Source organism: Ambystoma mexicanum, chromosome 1p (genome assembly GCF_040938575.1).
Source record: "Ambystoma mexicanum isolate Mex_15411 chromosome 1p, UKY_AmexF1_1, whole genome shotgun sequence".
Taxonomy (NCBI): domain Eukaryota; kingdom Metazoa; phylum Chordata; class Amphibia; order Caudata; family Ambystomatidae; genus Ambystoma; species Ambystoma mexicanum.
Window position 1 is genome coordinate 20,637,240 of NC_090921.1, and position 23,682 is coordinate 20,660,921.

At 49.1% G+C, this 23,682-nt stretch overlaps 1 protein-coding gene across 1 annotated transcript in view; it reads right to left on the reverse strand.

Moving 5' to 3' along the window:
- The window catches only part of LOC138564138 (zinc finger protein ZFP2-like), a 71,972-nt gene that overhangs the window by 41,251 nt on the left and 7,039 nt on the right, over window positions 1-23,682 (reverse strand). The window contains exon 2 of the mRNA XM_069642888.1: window positions 5,456-6,088. Within this exon, the coding sequence (XP_069498989.1) occupies window positions 5,456-5,897 (442 nt within the window). The 5' untranslated portion in view covers window positions 5,898-6,088. The remainder of the gene's footprint in view (window positions 1-5,455; window positions 6,089-23,682) is intronic.

Below are 23,682 nucleotides of genomic sequence, written 5' to 3' on the forward strand. Positions count from 1 at the left end.
GGGTCTGCACACAGAAGAGGGGGACTCAGAGGTGAAACCATCACCTAAAGTGTTCGTAGAACAGAACTTTTGTGTTTGTTTGTTGAGAGGATCAGGCCTCGAGAGAGAGAGAGAGACTTTTATTGAAAAGAGACTTAACCATCGAAGAACCTGATAATGGATACAGAACTGTTGGCTCGTGCTGGGAAGGCTCGAGCATGTGCTGTGCTCCAGGGTCCCACCTTGTCCTGTGCTATAAACGTGGGCAAGGGAGACCCCAAGGCAACCACACTCCTTCTGTGTTTACTTTTAAGGATTTGGCAATAGGTTTTTTTCTTAGTACATGCCCTTTTATTTTGAGACGCTGCCACTAGGACTGACTTAATTTTCATTTGATGGTCGACGCTTGCTCTCATCTTACATTTATGTTTAGGTTATACGTTTTTCCATCCTGCATTCCATCATGCCTGCCGATTCTACCCCTGCAGGTTGACAAGGGCATCTTGGTTCTCGTGTTAAGGGAACCTCATGTGCGCATAGATCGACTGCTAGGCCGTTTTTCACACAGTGGAAGGTTTCTGCGCAATCACCATGGTGACGTTGTTTTGTCCCGATACGCTGTTCTAAAAGATGCACGCTGTCACAGAATCACGTAATATGGGACGCGACTCCTCATGCCGTCCCTGGAGCCAATCTGAGCCAGGCTACTATTTAATTCCCGTTTGGGCAACAATCGGGTGCTTCTGATGATCTTGTATCCCGAAACTTCGCTCACCCTATTTCCCGCTTCAGCGTTCTGTGAACGTTCGTTTTTTGATCCGGCTTACCTTCCTGGACTCCTTGGCTCCGCCCAACATCCTGGTTGCTACACATTAAGCCTCTACCTTCCCACACTGTATTCTGTCTTCCATTTTTCAATGTTAGATTGTTGTCTGCCTTGCTTTCCTAACCATGGCAATTCCAGTTGGGAACTTAATTCGTACCCAGGGCTCATTACGCTGTGGTCTCGCAGTAAAGGTCCTCCTCCACAGTGCGTTCCGGTCTCATTATCTCCTCCGAGGCTACCGGTACGGACTATATTCATTTTGGCTCTGGTGCAGAGCGCTCATTGAGATTTCTACATATAATCAGTACGTTAGCCTCATTTTCTCTACTGAGTCTCCTTGACTATCCCTATTTTGCTTGTGATTCTTCCAATAGACACTATTGAGGAATTAGATTACTCATGCACTACTCATGCCTCAACTCGAGGATCCACACAGTCACTCCTTTTCACCTCTACCATTTTCCACGGACTACAAAACAATGCACTTAACTTTATGAACACCCTGCTGCTGAACTCTTCCAGTGCACCAACCCGACCCAAGTGCGTCCCTCGTGCCGTTCAGGTTATTTCCTGTACTAACCTTCCCAGTCCCTTTTGTTACGTTTTCTTCAACCTTTGGATGAACTTTGGAACACCCAATTCTGCATTTTTAAGAGAGAACACGTGGGGCAACTCAAGGGGTTTCATAGGGAATAGGCAGCTTACTGGTGTTATTGCACTTACATCCTTACTTGTATTCTTAGGAGAATTAAAGAGGAGTCCCTGGGCTTCATTATGACCCTGGCGGTAGCCGTGCCGGTAAAAACGGCACGGCTGCTGCCGGAGTCATTTTTTTTCCGGCGCCCGGCAATCGGGCCTCAACGGGGCATTACAGCCCCGGCGGTCCCGGTAATTCATTATTGCCGGGCGCCAGAAAAAATTACTCCCCTTTGCCATTCGAGTCCCATTGGACTCAATGGGAATGGGGAGGACGGATGCACCGGCACCGTTTATAACGGTACCGGTGCATCCGTCAAGGACTGCGAGCGGGTGCCTTTCATTCCACCAGGTCAGACCTGGTGGGCAGAAAGGCACACGCTCGCACAACTCGGAGTATGCCGGTCCGGTAACAACGGTGCCGGTAGCTTACCGGCATCGTTGTTACCGGACCGGCATACTTATAATGAGGCCCATTGTTTTCTTATTACAGCCTGGTGCCATTTCCATTCTTGTGGATTCCTCGCACTTCCAAGTGATTAATTTCACTAGCTGGTCATTTCTTCATAGCTAGTGAGATACATCACTGGGAGGGTCTTTCTTAGTACAGTGATTGGGTGTTTTGAGGCTGCTCGTTAATACCTGGATCCATCTGGTATTCATTTTACGGAAGGCCTATTCCTTGCTCTTGGTAAGTCCTAACTTGAACTCAATTGTTTCAGCAAGGATATTGGCTTACTGTGACACATTCATTGTTCAATAAAGAACCTTGAACTGTGATATCTTGTGTCTGTCATTACTGTTGCCACCATGAGTTCCTTACAACGGCCATCGCTTTTGGATTCAGTTCCTGGGGGTGGAACATTGCAGGAGGATCACCTGGGTCAGGGGTCTTTGCGGAGTGGGACACTGGATGGCGAGACGTGGTATCCCCTTCCCTGTAACACATTCACCCCATCCTACAAGGTAGGATAGTTAGGAACTCAATCCCCCAACCCACCTTTCACAACACACTTTCTCACAGACAGCTCGCTATGAGAGAAAATGGACTAACACCTAAGGTGTATACCTGACATGTCCCAATACAATGGTCAGGCAGGGTCAGGCAATTACTGACCATCACGCACATCTGACTTCCATTACACTTCCCCACACGGATAAAAGGCGGAGCACGAAAGCACACTCTGAGAGAGGCAAAGTACACAAGGAAAAAATCTGTTCCAAGATGGCAGTTCAACACAAGAAGACGGCGCAACAGAAATGACCTCTTCGACAAGAAACGGTTACTTTCACGAAACCTCAAGAATAGAAAGCGTAAGAACAGGAAACCAGGCTTAGGAATCCTGCGTTGTGTGTCAGAGGTACCCCGGGCCCTCCCACATCGATAATCAAGGCAGGGAGAATCGCCTGCAGCTGTGGTACTGTCCTTGGCTCCTAAAATAAAGCAGCAACAGTGAAATCAACACAGCCAGTGAGTTGGGGATGCCGATACCAGACTGGTCTGTGTTGGAGCCAAGTTGCAAGTGGCAACATTATATGGTGAGTGCTGAAGCGAACAATGTATGAAACGCATGTGATAAGCAAAGCAAGTCAAATTGAACAACAGACGAGTGACTGAACTTTGAAACCAAGATATGATACCTTTGACAGAGTGGTCCAGAACAACGTGGGTGCTCATTCGAAGGTCTCTATAAGGTATCTTATTGAGAGTTGATAAAGGTGAAAGAGTGGCAAAGAACTGTACATTGAAGTTGTCCTGCGGTGGGTCAAGCAAAATCTGATGCACAATCGAAAGTCTTTGATGTTGATACTGCCAAGAAAATTGATGACAAAAATACATAAAGTTGGTATGAGCCCAAAGGAGAGAGATCAATTGAAAACTTTTGGGTTAAAGCAAGCTTGTGGTAGAGTGAATTAAATTGGTCCGAGCCCAGCCGAGGGAGACTGATTGAACATTGTGTTAAAATGGATCTGAGCCAGACCGAGGGGGGTCTGGGGTGAACCGTGAATCACTCGAGGCGAGAATTTGAGCCGGGTTAAGGGGGATCCGCGGTGAATAGTTAATCACCTAAGAAATAGAGTACGTGTAAAATCCTAAGAGGAAAGGAACTTTATTGTTTGTTTCTCGCATCAGGCTCTCTGAAAGAAGATACTTTGAAAGGCAAAGAGATTTAGCCACGGAAGGCCCTGATGCTAATGTTTGAACTGCATTCTCGTGGCAGAGAAGCCAGAGGCTGTGCTAAACTTTAGTGTGCCGCCTTGTCCCGAGCTGAAAACGGGGGGAAGGGAGGTCAACGGCCCGAATATCCTGACATGTCATTTCTTGAACACTTCTATCATTTATATAACATTGTTTCCCGCACTATTTGTATTTAGAGGTAAGGATTGACAAAAGGTTTTTTAGTATAGACTATTTTGTTTTGACAAGACAAAACTAGGACTGCGTTATTATTATTTGATAGTCGTAACTTGCTCCCATCCATAGATTTAGGCTAAGATAGGTGTTTTTCAAACCGTTTTTGAAGTTCAATAAACACCCTTGAACTGTGGTCACTTGTGTCTGTCTTACTGTTGATACCATGCCTTCCTTACAGACCCTTGAACTGTGGTCACTTGTGTCTGTCTTACTGTTGATACCATGCCTTCCTTACAGACCCTTGAACTGTGGTCACTTGTGTCTGTCTTACTGTTGATACCATGCCTTCCTTACAGACCCTTGAACTGTGGTCACTTGTGTCTGTCTTACTGTTGATACCAGGCCTTCCTTACAGGAGCCAGTGATTGTGTAAATGGGGTGGAGGACTTCCTCTGCTTCATTCAGGTCTCAGACGGCCAGTCACTTATGTGTCTATATGGTTAGATGGTGCCTGAGGCTGCATGGTGCCACACGTCTGTTAAGACTCATTCCTAATTGCAGGGGTGGAAATGTCAAAGCTTGAAACCAGGCCTAGCGCATCCCTTGCCCAGCAGTTCTACACATGCAGAGAGCATTAATTGTTTACTCTCCACGGCCGAATTATCAATAGCCATTGCCAAGTGCACATTTTGAGGCCAGTTAATGTATGTCATTGTTTAAAACACAAGTGGCATGCATAAAAGCATAATTTAGGATTACAAAAGTGCTAATTCAGGTGTTCCTCTAGATAAACACATAGGCTAGTGGTACAGACTGAGCAGGATGGGAGGGCAAGAACTGTGAGGTTGCCATTTTGTTAGCTATACTTCACCATCTCACATTGCTGCTTTTAAACAAAGGAACACTTGCATTATAAATATTATTCATTCTGGGAATGTGCACATGATCACATAATGAGTAGTGGGAATATAACCGGACAAGGTCGTTGTGAACTCGAGTCAGGCCTTGGCTTTTCAGCAGCTGATAAGACAGAAAACCTCATTGCATGAGACGTTACAGTGTGTACTGAAAACCAAGGTAACTAACGTGTCTCTTAGATAATGAAGCCACAAACAGAATGACAGATTTATTTCAGCCTTCAAGTTATTCTTCAGCTTTTGAAATGTTGAGGACCTTTTACGAAATAAATGTCTATTTTTGTTTGTTATTGCATATTTCTCTTTGTGGTTTTTAGCTATAAAAGCTCTTGGAACAAGAAACGCATCACACGTTATACTAATTAAAACCGGTGAGTAGATCCAGTTTGTTCTAGCACAGTATTTGCATCATTTCCCTAAAATTCCCTCCGGACCAAAGACAGCCAAGGAATGTGAACCTGACAGAAGGAGGAATGGTGCTGGTGAGATGTGGGCCTTGGTTCATGGTAAACATCACTAAATAACAGTGACATGGAATGCCGTAGTTTACAGTAACTATGAGACGTGCTTGAGAAGAGAAAGAATATGCACTTTAGTTATATGTCTAAAAAGTGGCAAGACTCACAAGGAGGAGGGGTGGGCAATGCATCACACTGTTTATATGCAAATATGTTATCTTACCTGAGGCTAGCCATTCAGTTCTCTCTCCTTCCCCAGACCCTTGATGGTCACTGGTAAATGGTTCGTCCTCTTCTTTCACCTTCGCACATATCATAAAGTCTGGATTTATTTTCTGAGAAGTTCCTTCCTGGTCTTCAACCTTCACCTGGTCCATGAGCTCTGGGTAATCGCTGGAAGATGGATCCTCCCCTTTAACCTTCACCTGGAGAAGGAGCTCTGGGCAATCGCTGGCAGATGGCTCCTCCCCTTTAACCTTCACCTGGAGAAGGAGCTTGGGGCTATCAGCAGGTGGCTCCTCCCCTTTTTCAACCTTCACCTGGTCCATGAGCTTCATGCATTCGCTTGCAGTTGGCTCGTTCCCTTCAACGTTCACCAGGAAGAGGAGCTCTGGGTAATCGCTGGCAGATGGCTCCTGCCCTTCTTCAACCTTCATCTGGTCCATGGTCTCCTGGAGATTCTTGGCAGTGGTTCCAGCCTCTTCAATCTCCACAAAGCCCAGGAAGGGCTGATGTTTCCTGTCCGATTACTTCTCTACTTGAGTTTGATCCCTCTCCAACCACTGCTTTCAATCCGTGGGCATCAGAGCTTTATTTTCTTACTCCATAATAATCGTTGTGTTTAAAGTTGAAAGCTCTGATGAGAGAAAGAAAAAGAGGGAGAGAAAACACAATAGGTTAGAGCACACACCCAGCTATCAGTGGCTTGTATTCGGATTACAGACCTCGCATTTTGCAGGAGTGGGCCTGGTCAATAAATAGCACCCAATTACACACTGGGTTGGAGCCACCACATTTGAGCTGGTATCAGTGTTTGCATAGAGGATTGATGCGAACGACACAATAATAACCTCTCTCCTATAGGACCATAAACAGCCGATGGGCAGTATTCCAGCTCCGACTGGATGTGCAGTGTGCCCAGCTGCCCATTTAACCCCTAGCTCTCTGTGGATAACATAAGCTGGAGGCTCTGAGAGGGCACATGGTGTTGGGTAGAAAGACAACATTTTGCCTGATGAGGAAGCCCTCTGTACTTGTTGCTTCTTTTATGGGTTTGGACTTTATTTTTCTCACAGCCTGGCTTGATCCAAAGCCTGACTGAGGGAGTGGCTCTGTTTAATAGGCTCTGCCCTTAAAGTCGTTATAACCCCTAAGGCAGGGGCAACCCAAACCTACTCCGTAGCGTCCCAGAGGGGGTTCCCCATCTCTGTTAGTCATGGGATCGGGCTGGTGGTGGGTTTTGTCTTTGCAATGTGGTTCCAATGGTTGGAATCCATTTTACCCGATGGGGTCCTTTTTTAACCCTGCCACCATTTCTCAGGTCATCTTTGTTAGGAAGTGGCTGTCTTGGGCAATTGGGTGCCCGTTTCCCAACACTAATGGCAGCAGTCAGCTTGAAGCCAGTTCTGACTGGTATATACAGGTCATGTATCTCCCCCACGCTTTACAACATCTTTACGAAGCTCCTCTTTGACCGACTTGATGATCTCGGTGTCACATACACAAATTATGCTGACGACACCCAGATCCTCATTACCCTCACTGGTTGCTACAAGAAAGATGTTGTAAAACTCAACAAAGTCTACCTGGAAATCCAAGCCATGGCCTTTGTTTAAACGATGACAAGACGGAACAGCTCGTCTCCCACAAACTCGACCCCAGTTACCAGTCCTTCACCATTGACGGCAACATCATAAAAGTCTCAAAAGAAATCAAAACATTGGGTGTATATCTAGATTCGACACTCTCCCTTAAAAAACAAATTAACGCCACCATCTCATCCACAGCATATACCAATAAACTGATCAATGCCTGTAAACCATTTTCATCGTCCAACAGTTGCCTCACCCTGGCCAGTGCTCTGATTCTGTCCAGATTAGATTACTGCAACACACTCTTTCTTGGTACCACTAATCACAATCTGAACAGACTACAGATTCTCCAGAACAACGCCCTCAGGTGCGCCCTCAATATCCCTCGCAAAGTACATATCTCCTCCTTCAGAAAGGAAGTCCACTGGCTCCCCAGTCGTGACAGAATTAAATTACGCTCACTCGTCATTACACATAAATGCCTTTCCTTGACAGCACCTCGTTACCTATCTGACAAATTTACTAGACAAAGTTCTTCCAGACCGACCAGATCCCCCAATCTGTACCGATTAAACATTCCCAAATTCAACTTGAAAACAGCTGGTGGGGCTAGCTTCCCTGTGCTAGCAGCGAAATGTTGGAACTCACTCCCCACGGACCTTAGAGCTGGTTTTTCTTTCTGGTCGTTCAGAGCCAAGGTGAACACCCTGCTCGCGAGTCAGTAATACTACTTTCGTGCAAAGGCACTATGGCAGTTGGAGGCTTACCCTAACTCCCTCCTCTTGTATCACCTGTGCTTTCCTAGATTCAGACTACAGTGTAGCCTTATCTTTTGTGTTAATAACAACTGCTATCTATGACTCGGACCATTCTGTGACCTGGTGCCACAGGCTATTTATTGTATTTATCATTGTCCTCTGTTTCTCACTGCTGTGTAACCTTCTGCAATTTGCTGCTCAATAAGTTCAACGCGCCCAGTTACCCCAGGGTATGGTTGCGCTCTATAAATGAACTGAAGTAAACTGTTTGGTATTTTGGATGCAAGAATACATTAAATGCTGTCTGTTTAATAGTGTTTCCATTTGACCTGAAGGTACCCAGATTTACATGTGCACCATGTGCTCTAAGCAAATAGAAACCCAGTAGGGGCAGGCATTCAAGCGCTATATCAATTTTTCATTTGAATATATGTGGGAAATAAACGTTGCAAATCATTTTACATAGCAAAAACTAAATGCATATTAAGACGGAAAGGTTAAAAAAATAAATACTATTAGAAAAAAGAGTCTTAGTTACAATTAACAACAATTTCTGCTGCTTTAAAACCTCACATATTGCAGTAAAAGCAGGGACGGATGCAAACTTCACCTCACCCAACCAAACAATACCCAAGCATGTACCAACCGGTAGAGAGCGATTACAATGAATTGAGACGGGATCGTCCCAAACACAGATATGTTCAAGCTGCATCAGGTTGTTGACTGGGAACACCAGTTTACTCTATGTAGCAATAGTCTCATCTCTACCCTCAAGGCGAGGAACTAAGCTATGCACAGAAACCTCAGAGGAACAGCAGCAGAGTCTTGTGCGGGTTTGGAGATGAAGAGGGAGCACCTCACAGACATCTCAGAGAAGGTAGGAAGTGAGGGGATCTTGAAGACCATCAAACAGTAGAGAGTCAGACCCTCAACAAATAGTTCATTCACCCTCGAGCCGATAGCTCACAAGTTAAGCACTAGCCTCTGACATGGGGCAAGCTTACACTGACCAGGCCTATGCCACTGCTAAGCAAGGCGTCGCGTGAGCGTTGCGTACCTGTTTACGCTGTTGACAGGGATGAAGTAGGCAGAACGATGGTTCTGATTAGTTGGCTGAAAGCATGACACGCAGAACGAACCCAAAAGTCCCCAGGATGATACTAAGAACTTCTGGACCAGCTCCCCATGACATGGGACGGCACTTCTCAGATTATCGTGGCGCAGGAACGGTGCAAGTACTGGCAGGGGAGGCCAACATAATGTTAGTGGGCCTCATTACATGCCCGCCGGTAGCCACGCTGCCACCGGACTTGCAAGATTTCCCAGCGCTTGACTTGCCGGATTTACTGGGGCATTACAGCCCCGACAGTCCGGGAAGTCAGGCGCCAGAAAAAGTAAATCCCCATTCCCATAGGACTCAATGGGAATGAGGAGCATGGAAGCACCGGCACCGTGTGCAACAGTGCCGGTTCTTCCATGTAAGTCTGTGAATGGGTGCCATCCCGCCTGCCAGGTCAGGCCTGGCAGGCAGGAAGGCAGCCACATGCAGACTCGGAGTGTGCCGGTCTGGTAACAACGGTGCCGGTAGGCTTACTGGCACCATTGTTACCGGACCGGCACACTCGTAATGAGGCACAATGTCCTAGACGGTCTAGGATGATAAGCTTCTGAAGAAACTCCAAACACTGCCTGGATGATGGATGGGTCTGATGTTCCAAGCTGGTATCCAAGAGATGAACAGCAATAAGGCCAAAGTGCAGGAAGGACATAGGCAGGAGCAGACCAAGGCACAGCAAGGGTTAAGAAAAAATCCTGGTGGGGTGGTCAAGGCTGACCAGGGGCTAAAGAAGGGTCGAGAGAAGAGCCAGCCCAGGCAAAGCAGAAATAAGGCAGCAAGGATGCAGGAAAAGGCAAGAGGAGGAGGGACCACCAGAAGGTAGAAGGGAGACCCACCAGGAAGGCAAAGCACAGCAGACAGGAGAGGAGCTGCAAAAAGAGCAGCTGGAGCAGGTCACCATCAGAACTAAACCACGTTAAGATACGGAGAACCATTGGTACAGGAAGTTAATGCAGAGGCTACAACTGAAAACGAGGCCTGGACAGCAAGCCTCGGTTGATCTAGGAACCAACACACCATGTATGCGTGGAAAGCGGGACACACCCCTCCACACAAGTATCAGACCCAAAACCACGGCTGCCCTCAGGGAACTCTGGAACCCCCTCATGTGGAATCGAAACAAACGCCATCGGGGGTAGAGCCACCAAGATGGTGCCGGATGGCAGAGCCTCGGGTTGCAGAAACAGACCGAGGCGCGGCAGCCAATGAGGTAAGGGCCGAGCAGTCAGCGGAGCCCCAAATAGTGGGTACCACAAATCTATGCCTCCTCCCGGCAAGCCCTGAACCCCCAGGATTCCAAAGATGGCGGAGGAAGATCTCATGCACTAGACGCGGGGCATGGACATGTGAATTTTGTTGCCAAGTACGATCACAGGCGGGATAACCCTTCCAATCCACAAGAAATGGGAGAATCACATGCCTGACCCACGAGTTACACATTTTCTGCACCTCATATTACAGGTTTGGAATCAGCTACAAAGGGTTTCAGAAGGGAAACATGAAAAACAGGTTGTATGTGCCACAAAAGGGGGTAAGTGCAACCGGTAGGCCACTGGAGAGATCCTCCTAAGGACTTTAAAAGGCCCCAAGTAACAGGGAGCTAATTTGCTAATTTGGTAGGCAGGTTTCAGAGGGGTAGATTCTTGGAAGACAACCATACCCTGTCTCCCACCTCTAAGGGCCGCGGCAGGGTGCGATGTCCGCCAGCCTGGTCGTTCATGCGTTTCTTAGCCTCCTCCAAAATGTCCATAGCCAGTGATGTTGGGTTTGTATCCAAGAGAGCAGGTTGTCAGCAGAAGGAACCTGACTAGGCACGGTGGGATGAAAAGTAATATCCTTAGGATGTAACCAGTAAGTACAATAGTATGGGCTACGACCAACGGCAGAGGGCAAGATGTTGTTGTAAGCCACTTCTGCCATATCCAGAAGGGAACACCAGTTGTCCTGAGAGGCATTGGCAAAACAACGCAGGTACTGTTCAAGAGTCTGGTTAGTTCATTCCATCTGGCTATTGGTCTGAGGGCGGTACACGGAACGTTGTACTCCCAGGCGTTTACACACTTGTGACCAGAAGATGGAGATGAATTGAGAACCTTGATCCGACAGTATCTTCTCAGGTAGTCTGTGTAGGCGATAAATGTCATGTAGGAAGGTACATGCCATCTGAACCGCCGTAGGTATCTTGGGAAAGGGCAGGAAATGTACCATCTTGGAGAACCAGTCGATCACCAACATTATACAGGTATTGCCTTCAGATGGCGGTAGTTCCACGATGAAATCAGGGGTGATTGTGTGCCAAGGAAAGGGTAGTCTTTTTGTGAGTTGTGTGGGGTCTTGGTTTAGGCACTAATAGGACACGACAGAATGTAGTCCCGTACTTGGCGAGCGCATCCTGGCCACCAGAATTGATGTGCGAACAGTTCCAGGGTGACTTTCATGCCCCAGTGTCCTCCGATCTTGGAATCATGAAAGCCTTCCACAATTGCCTCTCGGAATACCGATGTGGGTACGTACAACTGGTCTTGGTAGATCTTCATTTTCACTATTGGTAGAACAGAAAACCTTTGTTTTCGCTATGCCCGCTCTACGTAGCAGCCTTGATCTAACAGGAAGGGACATCGTGTCTTGTAGAAGGGCACCCAGATGTGAGCGGATTCTTGATAGAAAATGTTTCGGAGCAATCACAGGAACATCAGAAACGGCCGGGGTCCCCTTCGACTTTAAATGACCATGACAATGCATCAGCCTTCTTATTATGTGCGCTGGGTATGTATGAAATGACGAAATCATGACGTGAGAAAAAAAGGCCCAGTGTGATTGTCTGGTATTCCGACATTGCAAGGAACATATAAATTGAAGAGTCCTATGATTGGTGCGAACTTCCTCTGGAAACTGGCCTCCTACAAGATGATGTCTCCATTCCTTGGATGCCATTCTGATCGCTAACAGTTCTTTTTCTATGACTGTGTAACTGCGTACACTCTGGGACAATTTATGTTACAGATAGGCGATGGGATGGGATGTTCTATCTTGCTGACCGGATCGGACTGTAACAAGACCGCCCCAACAGCGACATTGAAGGCAACAGCCTCAACAATGAAAGGCTGTTCTTCAATGGGGTGTCGTAGGATTGGTACTGCCAGGAAGGCTTCTTTTAGTTCCTCAAATGCTCAGTTGGACTCTGTGTTCCAGACGTATGGTGCTTTTGTGCTGGTCAAGTGAGTCAAAACATTGGTGAACCAAGAGAAACTGGGGATAAACCAGCGGTAGAAATTAGTGAATCCCAAAAACTGCTGCAAGGACTTTAGGTCCTGAGGAGGACTCCATTGCAAAATGGCCTTACCTTTGGCTGGATCAATGTGTACACCGGTGCTGCTGAGCACATATCCCAAAAATTCCTGATGAAATCGACCTCGGCTTTGGTATACAAATGGTTACTGGCCAATTGTGACAACAGTTCCCAAACTTGTTGGACGTGGTCCCCCCTGGTCGGGAAGAAAATAAGGATATCATTGAGGTATATCGTGAATATACAAAAATGTCACACTCAGTACTGCACCCCAGCAGTTACAGTGACTTTGGGGCACACAAAATATCGACTCCCATTACTGCGCCCGAGCAGAGCAGGGATGGGTGTCCACTGCTCTCCTTGGGCACAATAACGGGAGTCGGTGGTTGCAGGGTTGTCCCCCGCTTACCACTGTGGTAAGCGGGGGACAAGAAAGTAAAAAATCAATAAATAAAAAGAAACACCCTGCATCAGCTCCGACCCACGGAAGTGGGAGGAACTGACGCCGCAGGGATAGCGGGGAGTCGGCAGCACACACAGAAGTGTACTTCCGTAAAGGTAAGTGGGGTGGGGGGGCGGATAGGGGAATGCGGGCTAGGGGACATGGGTAAAGTGATCTATTTGATCACTGCAACGCACCGTAATTCGCATCAACATTTTTGTCTGCACAGTAACGAGAGGAGAAGTGATCACATAGATTTGGTATATCCACATGGTAAGTCCGATCAAATAAGTAAAAATGGAATCCATGAAGCGCTGAAAGATGGTCGGGCATTGAAAAAAGGCCAAACGGCATCACTTGATAATCAAAGTGTGAAATAGGTGTCTTGAAGGAAGTCTTCCTTTCATCGCCCGTTCGTATACAGACAAGATAATAAGTCCCCCTGAGATCAAGTTTGGTGAAATGTTTCGCAGTATACAGAGATTCAATTATGTCACGTATCAAGAGTACGGGGGTATCTATCCTTGCGGGTGATAACATTCAGGACACGATAGTCCATGCAAGGACGAAGGGTTTGTCCCTTTTTATGCACGAAGAACAAAGGAAAGCCAACAGGAGACTTAGAAGGAACATGTATCCCTTGGCTGATGTCCAGGCTTCGTAAATCCTTCCTCTTGGTTGTCTGTTCCAGATGCTTGGCTCTTATCTCTTTCTCTCTACCTTAGCAGGTCTCCAGATGCCTGTAGCTGGAGAACATCTGGTAACAGTCAGAGATGCAGAGGATGGTCCTTTACTTCTGTGGACCTGGGCTGGGATCTCTTCCCTATTCTCTTTCTCTACTATGAACCAGTGGTAGACTCCCTGCCAGCTGTGTGTTCCTCCCCCACCTCTGGTTCCTATTTTTGGCCAACTGGGCCCGCTCAACCCTTTCTAGTCTGTCTATCTGCCTCCTTTTTCTGCATTATCTAGCCCTCGTCTCCCCCATGCCTCCCGCCACCTACTTTGTATCAACAACCCTCTTCTTCCAACTCTCGCCAATCACCTCACCTCCCTCTGGTCCCTCTCCCTTATTATTTACTGCTGAGGTCCACTGTTCTCCTCTCACTGTCTCTACTTTACAACATCCCTCTGATGTTTTTCTCCCAACAACCTCTTATCCTTGTTCAACCTCCTTTCTCTGACATTCTACTCCACCCACTTCTCTCCCTGCCCAACCTCCATCCTCTGATGTTCACTACCAACTTTCCCGCTTTGTTGAACCTCCTCATTCCGATGTTTTTCTCGACCACCCTCCTCTGTCTGCCAAACCTCCATCCTCGGGTGTGCTCTACCAACTTTCCCTCTTTATTGAACCTCCTCATTCGATGTTCTTCTCGATCAACTTCCTCTCTATCCAAGCTCCTTCATGAGATGTTATTTTCCAACCAGCTCCTCTCGATCCAGCCTTCTTCCTCTGATGTTCTTCTCCAGCAGCATCATTCCCATGAGGTTCTGCCCCCAAACTCCAACTGTTCTACCATCTCCTTCTCCCCCTCTAGTCTACAACCTCCTCTTGAAGGTCTTGGTGCTCACCAATCTCCTCTCACTTTCTTTCTCTAGCTCCATTTAACCAACCTCCTTCCATCAGACACCTACACAAACTGAATGGGAAATTGACTTTATGTATGTTTCCCTGTGACTGACTCTAGGCTTAACTCGAGACGAGGGGGCCATGCCAACCTGTTACCGAAATGGCTCTACTATTCGACTCCCAACTGTAAGTTGGGAATACCTGGTCCTTATTAACAGGCTGAAAGACTGGCCTGGTCAACTTTTGAATATGTTCGACGTGTCCACCTGATTTGCCAGCTATTGACAAATCTGATTGGTGGTCCAAAGTGATGGTCCCCTGTGCTTCTACAAGGAACATGGAAAGATGACAAAGGGAACCTCCCTACACTAGTCCCGGGCACATCATCCTCAAGCCTGTCCCGAGCCCTGGAGCAGCAGTAGTCGCCCTTTCACCCCAGGAGCAGGAGCAGTGGATAGGGTCCCCGGCTGCAAGGTAAGCCTTCCGGCTAAAGCAGCACATCAGTGCTATCGTGGGAAGCCTCCCCCGAAGTCGCGGCGGAACGCCGTATTATTTGTAGCATATTTCAGCAGCTTTAATGCTAAGCTGCCTATGGCCTGTACTCAGCCAGATTCACCTTCTTGTTACATTTGAGGCATATATCTGAAACCAGCCTCCATTAAGCACCACGAGTTGTGCTACTCAAAGATGGCTGCATGCACGCTGAGAAGTGGATCCTCCTCCATTTCGGCTTGACTGCGCCCTGATTGGCCCTCCTGGTGCTTTTGTGCACCAATCACGAGCCAGAAGGCGAGTTCCTGCCGGCCCACCTCAACGAAGGCACACCTCGACAAAGGCTCTCACAGTGCCTGTCCCGAGCCTGTCACTTGCCGCCAGGCCGTCTACCAGAACCCCTGCCTGCCCATGCCCAACCTACATGCACGGCTAAGGTAATCACTACAACCACCTGTGACACTATTGCATTATCACTCCAACCTTGTTACTATTAGGGGATATGCACACCCCCAACAACTAATGCAATACACCTGGTCTCTAAGCTCCCAGCCGCAAAATGTACTTTGTGCCTCCATGTACTGCATCCTCTCGGATTCACCTAATTCTGTTGCTCACTCCCTAATATATTAATGGACCAGCACCGAGCTGCCTCAACAACTCTGCCTGATGACTATACTATATACGCCCCATACATTTGTACCTGACTGCTTCCATAGGTGTCACGTTACTATCCACCCCAATTGTGTTATCCCATATTAAGGCGCCCACTTATTGTATCCATCACGTCTCACCCACCTTGCATCTCAGCCTTATTGTGTCTTTCTGAATGTAGCACATTTGAACTGTGTTGTGCCTTTTGGTCGCTTTCAGACCGCATTTGAAATTGTGTGGTGCCTTATGGTCGTTTTCAGACCGCATTTGAACTGTGTTGTGCCTTATGGTCGCTTTTTCAGACTGCATTTGAACTGTGTTGTGCCTTATGGTCGCTTTTTCAGACCACATTTGAACTGTGTTGTGCCTTTTGGTCGCTTTCAGACCGCATTTGAACTGTGTTGTGCCTTTTGGTCGCTTTCAGACCGCATTTGAACTGTGTTGTGCCTTATTGTCGCTCACTCCAGCCGCCTCAGGCTAGGTCCACCCAACCTGACTGTGTCCTCCTCCTCACACAGCCTCGCCCAGCATACAATCATGCCCACAGTGTCCTGCAAGCCCATCACTGCCACCACCACACTGCTCACTCTCCTCACAACACTCACCGCTCTACAACTCTATACTCCCACCCATCCCCACATGCCCACAACACTAAGCCCACTCCCCTACCCCATGCATCCCGCTACCACGGATACCACTCTAACCATGCCACCTCGCACACCCTCTGTCGCAATTATGCATAGACGAGAAAGGCTCAGAGCTCGCACACAGACCACAGAATGTAGCACACTACCCCTTCCCACAGAACACAGAAACTATAGACTGAGTTCCCGCACCACTTCCAATCGCTGCTCCCGCATGGGACCCCCACTCTCCCACAGCCCACCACCCACGCCACACCCCACAATACCACCTCACTTAACATATCAGCTACGACCACCACTCACACTCCCACAAACAAACCACACACACCCCACATCAAATGTGCCCTCCTCAATGTCCGATCACTCCCAGCTCATGCATCTGATATTCATGACCTCATAACCAACAATAACATTGACCTATTAGCCATCACTGAAACATGGTTACATGAAGCATCAGGCCCCGCCGTTGCTCTTGCACTACCACCTGGCTTCACCATACTCAGACAAGACAGGCCAGATCGAATAGGAGGCGGAGTAGCCCTCATCTACAAAGAGAACCTCCAGCTCTGACCTGTGAGTCACCCCTCGACCAACAACTCTGTCCTCTTATCGACCAAACTCACACTGTCACCCAACAGCACCATCAACATTCACTTACTATACCGCCCCCAGGCCTCACCCTAGACTCTCAGGAAAACATGATTCACATCCTCAGCAATAACATCAAAAGCTCCACCAAAACCCTTCTACTAGGAGACCTCAATCTCGGATTCAACGATACTAAAGACAAATCTGCAGCCACTCTCACCAAGGAACTTATCGACCTGGGTTTCGCCCAAAAAGTAGAAAGTCCTACTCACGCCAAAGGCTGCATTCTAGATTGGATTGCAGACCATAACTGCCTCTCCACTATCACCTCTAACTCCCCTTTGCCCTGGACTGACCACAACTGCATCGAGTTCTCTATCGCTATCACCAAAAACCACAAAACGTTGACCCCTGCTAGCACTGCACAAGTCAGAAGCTCAAAAGAACTCACAGAGGACAACCTGCGCCCATGCTTCAATACCCCCGAGTTAGCTCCCCCATTCACTAATGACCCGAATGTCCTAGCAGACATCTACAAAGATGTCATCACCAAAGCTATCAATGAAATCGCACCTCTCGAATGGAAAAAAGAGAAGAAATCTATACACACCAACTCATGGTTTACTGAAGAACTACACTCAATGCAATCCCACAAAAGAGCAGCTCTAAAAAGCTGGCAAACTAACCCCTGCAGCAGCACCAAAAACAAATTCAATTCAATCTCCCTCCAATACAAGATAGCTATCACCAATGCCAAAGCCAACGCTTTCAACACACGAATCTCCAATGCCAAATCACACTCTAAAGAGATCTTCGCCATCTTCAATGAGCTCACCCCCCCCCAATACACCGGACGAAATAATCAAAGATGAAGCGTGGTGTGCCAGCATTCAAGCTGCCATGCTACACAAAATTGACCTTCTCCAAATGAAAATCAAAGACCACTGAAAAGCACTTCATCAACAGACAGGAACCAAACCCACCAACACCCCACCCATCTCGTCCAAGGCCACCATACCTGACTTCTCCTTCAGAGACGTCACTGTATCAGAAGTCATCAACCTACTGAAAAGTCTCAAACCCTCCCCCTGTAAAGGCGATATTTGCCCACCAAAACTCATCAAAGACTGTGCAGACTGTTTTGCGCTGCTCTTTACGGCATTCATCAATGCGTCCTTTAAAAGCGGCATCATCCCAGCTAACCTCAAAGAGGCCTGGGCCCGGCCTCTCCTAAAAAAACCTATTCTCGACCCCTTACAACCAAACAACTACAGACCAATAACCACAGTGCCATTCCTCCTGAAATTACTGGACAAAGCCGCACATTGCCAAATCCAACACTTTCTGGAAACCCACTCCATCCTTGGGACTAGGCAATCAGGCTTCCGGAAGAGTCAGATCACCCAAATCATGGACACAGGCAAGCCTGCTCTTCTGCTCCTTCTAGATCTCTCAGCCACTTTCGATCTGGTTGATCACAAGACCCTCACTTCACACCTCACACACTCAGCCAACTTCTCTAAAGAGTCAGCTCTCTGGATCACCTCTTTCCTTGAGGGAAGAGCCATGAAAGTCTTCTCGGATATCGCCAATGCCACCCCCACGACAATCCACTGCGTGGTCCCTCAAGGATCATGCACTGCACCCACACTCTACAACTTGTTCACCAAGCCCCTCTTTGACAAACTCGACTCACACGGCATCACATACACGAACTACGCAAACGACACACAAGTACTTCTACCCCTTTCAGGATCATACAATGAAGACGCCACGGCTCTCCACACAATCTACTCCACCATTAAGGCATGGATGGCAATTAATGGTCTTTGCCTTAATGGAGACAAGACTGAAATCATGATATTAGGTCAACAGAACACCCTAGACAAACTTGACAAACTGTACGCTAACTTCTCCATTGACAACTCCATCATCCCTGTATCCACTGCCGTAAAGACACTGGGAGTATACCTTGACTCCTCACTATCTATGACTAGACAAGTCAGCGCAATCACTTCCTCATGTGCGCACACCACCAAACTCATAAACGCCATCAAGCCTTACCTCTCCAAACCTAACTGCTTCTCTATAGCGAGAGCAACCATTGGAGCCAAACTGGACTAATGTAATGCACTCCTAGCAGGAACATCAGCCAAAAACCTAAACAGACTGCAAGTCATGCAGAACAATGCTCTCCGGGCCGCTCTTAGTGTCCCAAGAAGAGAGCATATCACCCATGCCAGGCACTCAGCCCAATGGCTCCCGGTCAAAGAGAGGATCACCCTCAAAATCCTGATACTCACACACTAATGCCTCTCTCTCTCCGCCCCGTCCTATCTATCAGAAACCATCTTCAAACCATCCTCTTCCCGTCCCACCAGGACGCAATACTCCAACCTACTCTGCATCCCACGCATCAAAAAAGCCAAAGCCGGAGGTCTAAGTTTCCCCTACATCGCAGCCAAGACCTGGAACGCTCTCCCTGCAGACATTAGAGCGGAAAACTCACTCCCTATTTTTCGCAGGAAACTGAAAACCTCATTCCTTGCAAAATAATAGGAAACCATCAGGACTCTTTGTAAATATTCTGCATTGCTAATGTGTACATGTCTTCTGTAAATATTTTATTTGTATGTAAATATTGTATCCTACGTAACTAAGATACTGTCTGCAACAAGCGCCAGGATGCCCCCGGGCTGACGTGCGCTCTAGAAATCTGAATAAATAAATAATCTTGGGGTAGCCCCTCCCTGGTGCCCGTAGCCACAGGTAGTTGTCTTCATCACAGGCATTACACAGATTTAAAAAGTATCCAAGTAGAAGGCACAAGCGGATCCAAGGACTGCTCAAATGTCAGCCCGGAATCACGAAGGAGGCGTCTAATAATGCAGCAGTCCAGGAACACTCGAGGCAGTACACGAGGAGACCAGGGTCAGTATCATATCAGTCCAGGGAAACCTGAGGCAATCCACGAGGAGAGCAGGGTCAGTATCATATCAGTCCAGGGAAACCCGAGGCAATCCATGAGGAAAGCAGGGTCAGTATCATATGAGTCCAGGAAACCCGAGGCAGTCCACGAGGAGACCGGGGTCAGTATCATATCAGTCCAGGGAAACCCGAGGCAGTCCACGAGGAGAGCAGGGTCAGTATAATATCAGACCAGGGAAACCCGAGGCAGTCCACGAGGAGAGCACGGTCAGTATCATATCAGTCCAGGGAAACCCGAGGCAGTCCACGAGGAAAGCAGGGTCAGTATCATATGAGAGCAGGGTCAGTATCATATCAGTCCAGGGAAACCCAGGGCAGTCCACGAGGAGAGCAGGGTCAGTATCATATCAGTCCAGGGAAACCCAGGGCAGTCCATGAGGAGAGCAGGATCAGTATCATATCAGTGCAGGGAAACCCGAGGCAGTCCACGAGGAGAGCAGGGTCAGTATCATATCAGTCCTGGGAAACCCGAGGCAGTCCACGAGGAGAGCAGGGTCAGTATCATATCAGTCCAGGGAAACCCGAGGCAGTCCACGAGGAGAGCAGGGTCAGTATCATATCAGTCCTGGGAAACCCGAGGCAGTCCACGAGCAGAGCAGGGTCAGTATCATATCAGTCCAGGGAAACCCGAGGCAGTCCACGAGGAGAGCAGGGTCAGTATCATATCAGTCCAGGGAAACCCGAGGCAGTCCACGAGGAGAGCAGGGTCAGTATCATATCAGTCCAGGGAAACCCGAGGCAGTCCACGAGGAGAGCAGGGTCAGTATCATATCAGTCCAGGAAAACCCGAGGCAGTCCACGAGGAGAGCAGGGTCAGTATAATATCATTCCAGGGAAACCCGAGGCAGTCCATGAGGAGAGCAGGGTCAGTATCACATCAGTCCAGGGCAACCCAGGGCAGTCCACGAGGAGAGCAGGGTCAGTATCACATCAGTCCAGGGAAACCCAGGGCAGTCCATGAGGACAGCAGGGTCAGTATCATATCAGTCCAGGGAAACCCAGGGCAGTCCACGAGGAGAGCAGGATCAGTATCATATCAGTCCAGGGAAACCCGAGGCAGTCCATGAGGAGAGCAGGGTCAGTATCATATCAGTCCAGGGAAACCCAAGGCAGTCCACGAGGAGAGCAGGGTCAGTATCATATCAGTCCAGGGAAACCCAAGGCAGTCCACGAGGAGAGCAGGGTCAGTATCAGTCCAGGGAATCCAGGGAAACCCGTGGCAGTCCACGAGGAGAGCAGGGTCAGTATCATATCAGTCTGTGGAAACCCGAGGCAGTCCACGAGGAGAGCAGGGTCAGTATCATATCAGTCCGGGGAAACCCGAGGCAGTCCACGAGGAGAGCAGGGTCAGTATCATATCACTCCAGGGAATCCCGAGGCAGTCCATGGGGAGAGCAGGGTCAGTATCATATCAGTCCGGGGAAACCCGAGGCAGTCCACGAGGAGAGCAGGGTCAGTATCATATCAGTCCTGGGAAACCAGAGGCAGTCCACGAGGAGAGCAGGGTCAGTATCATATCAGTCCAGGGAAACCTGAGGCAGTCCACGAGGAGAGCAGGGTCAGTATCATATCAGTCCGGGGAAACCCGAGGCAGTCCACGAGGAGAGCAGGGTCAGTATCATATCAGTCCTGGGAAACCAGAGGCAGTCCACGAGGAGAGCAGGGTCAGTATCATATCAGTCCAGGGAAACCTGAGGCAGTCCACGAGGAGAGCAGGGTCAGTATCATATCAGTCCGGGGAAACCCGAGGCAGTCCATGAGGAGAGCAGGGTCAGTATCATATCAGTCCGGAGAAACCCAAGGCAGTCCATGAGGAGAGCGGGGTCAGTATCATATCAGTCCGGGGAAACCCGAGGCAGTCCACGAGGAGAGCAGGGTCAGTATCATATCAGTCCAGGGAAACCCGAGGCAGTCCACGAGGAGAGCAGGGTCAGTATCATATCTGTCTGGGGAAACCCGAGGCAGTCCACGAGGAGAGCAGGGTCAGTATCATATCAGTCCGGGGAAACCCGAAGCAGTCCACAAGGAGAGCAGGGTCAGTATCATATCATTCCAGGGAATCCCGAGGCAGTCCACGAGGAGAGCAGGGTCAGTATCCTATCAGTCCAGGGACACCCGAGGCAGTCCATGAGGAGAGCAGGGTCAGCATCATATCAGTCCTGGGAAACCCGAGGCAGTCCACGAGGAGAGCAGGGTCAGTATCATATCAGTCTTTGGACACCCGAGGCAGTCCACGAGGAGAGCAGGGTCAGTATCATATCAGTCCAGGGAAACCGAGGCAGTCCACGAGGAGAGCAGGGTCAGTATCACATCAGTCCAGGGAAACCTGAGGTAGTCCACGAGGAGAGCACGGTCAGTATCATATCAGTCCAGGGAAACCCGAGGCAGTCCACGAGGAGAGCAGGGTCAGTATCATATCAGTCCAGGAAAACCCGAGGCAGTCCACGAGGCGAGCAGGGTCAGTATCATATCAGTCCAGGGAAACCCAAGGCAGTCCACGAGGAGAGCAGGGTCAGTACATATCAGTCCAGGGAAACCCGAGTCAGTCCACGAGGAGAGCAGGGTCAGTATCATATCAGTCCAGGGAAACCCAATGCAGTCCACCGGGAGAGTAGGGTCAGTATCATATCAGTCCAGGTAAACCCGAGGCAGTCCACGAGGAGAGCAGGGTCAGTATCATATCAGTCCGGGGAAACCTGAGGCAGTCCACGAGGAGAGCAGGGTCAGTATCATATCAGTCCGGGGAAACCCGAGGCAGTCCACGAGGAGAGCAGGGTCAGTATCATATCAGTCCGGGGAAACCCGAGGCAGTCCACGAGGAGAGCAGGGTCAGTATCATATCAGTCCAGGGAAACCCGAGGCAGTCCACGAGGAGAGCAGGGTCAGTATCATATCACTCCAGGGAATCCCGAGGCAGTCCACGGGGAGAGCAGGGTCAGTATCATATCAGTCCGGGGAAACCCGAGGCAGTCCACGAGGAGAGCAGGGTCAGTATCATATCAGTCCTGGGAAACCAGAGGCAGTCCACGAGGAGAGCAGGGTCAGTATCATATCAGTCCAGGGAAACCTGAGGCAGTCCACGAGGAGAGCAGGGTCAGTATCATATCAGTCCGGGGAAACCTGAGGCAGCCCACAAGGAGAGCAGGGTCAGTATCATATCAGTCCGCAGAAACCCGAGGCAGTCCACGAGGAGAGCAGGGTCAGTATCATATCAGTCCGGGGAAACCCGAGGCAGTCCACGAGGAGAGCAGGGTCAGTATCATATCAGTCCAGGGAAACCCAAGGCAGTCCACGAGGAGAGCAGGGTCAGTATCATATCACTCTTGGGAAACCCGAGGCAGTCCACGAGGAGAGCAGGGTCAGTATCATATCAGTCCGGGGAAACCCGAAGCAGTCCACGAGGAGAGCAGGGTCAGTATCATATCAGTCCAGGGAATCCCGAGGCAGTCCACGAGGAGAGCAGGGTCAGTATCCTATCAGTCCAGGGACACCCGAGGCAGTCCACGAGGAGAGCAGGGTCAGCATCATATCAGTCCTGGGAAACCCGAGGCAGTCCACGAGGAGAGCAGGGTCAGTATCATATCAGTCTTTGGACACCCGAGGCAGTCCACGAGGAGAGCAGGGTCAGTATCCTATCAGTCCAGGGAAACTCGAGGCAGTCCACGAGGAGACCAGGGTCAGCATCATATCAGTCCAGGGAAACCCAAGGCAGTCCACGAGGAGAGCAGGGTCAGTATCATATCACTCTTGGGAAACCCGAGGCAGTCCACGAGGAGAGCAGGGTCAGTATCATATCAGTCCGGGGAAACCCGAAGCAGTCCACGAGGAGAGCAGGGTCAGTATCATATCAGTCCAGGGAATCCCGAGGCAGTCTACGAGGAGAGCAGGGTCAGTATCCTATCAGTCCAGGGACACCCGAGGCAGTCCACGAGGAGAGCAGGGTCAGCATCATATCAGTCCTGGGAAACCCGAGGCAGTCCACGAGGAGAGCAGGGTCAGTATCATATCAGTCTTTGGACACCTGAGGCAGTCCACGAGGAGAGCAGGGTCAGTATCATATCAGTCCAGGGAAACTCGAGGCAGTCCACTAGGAGAGC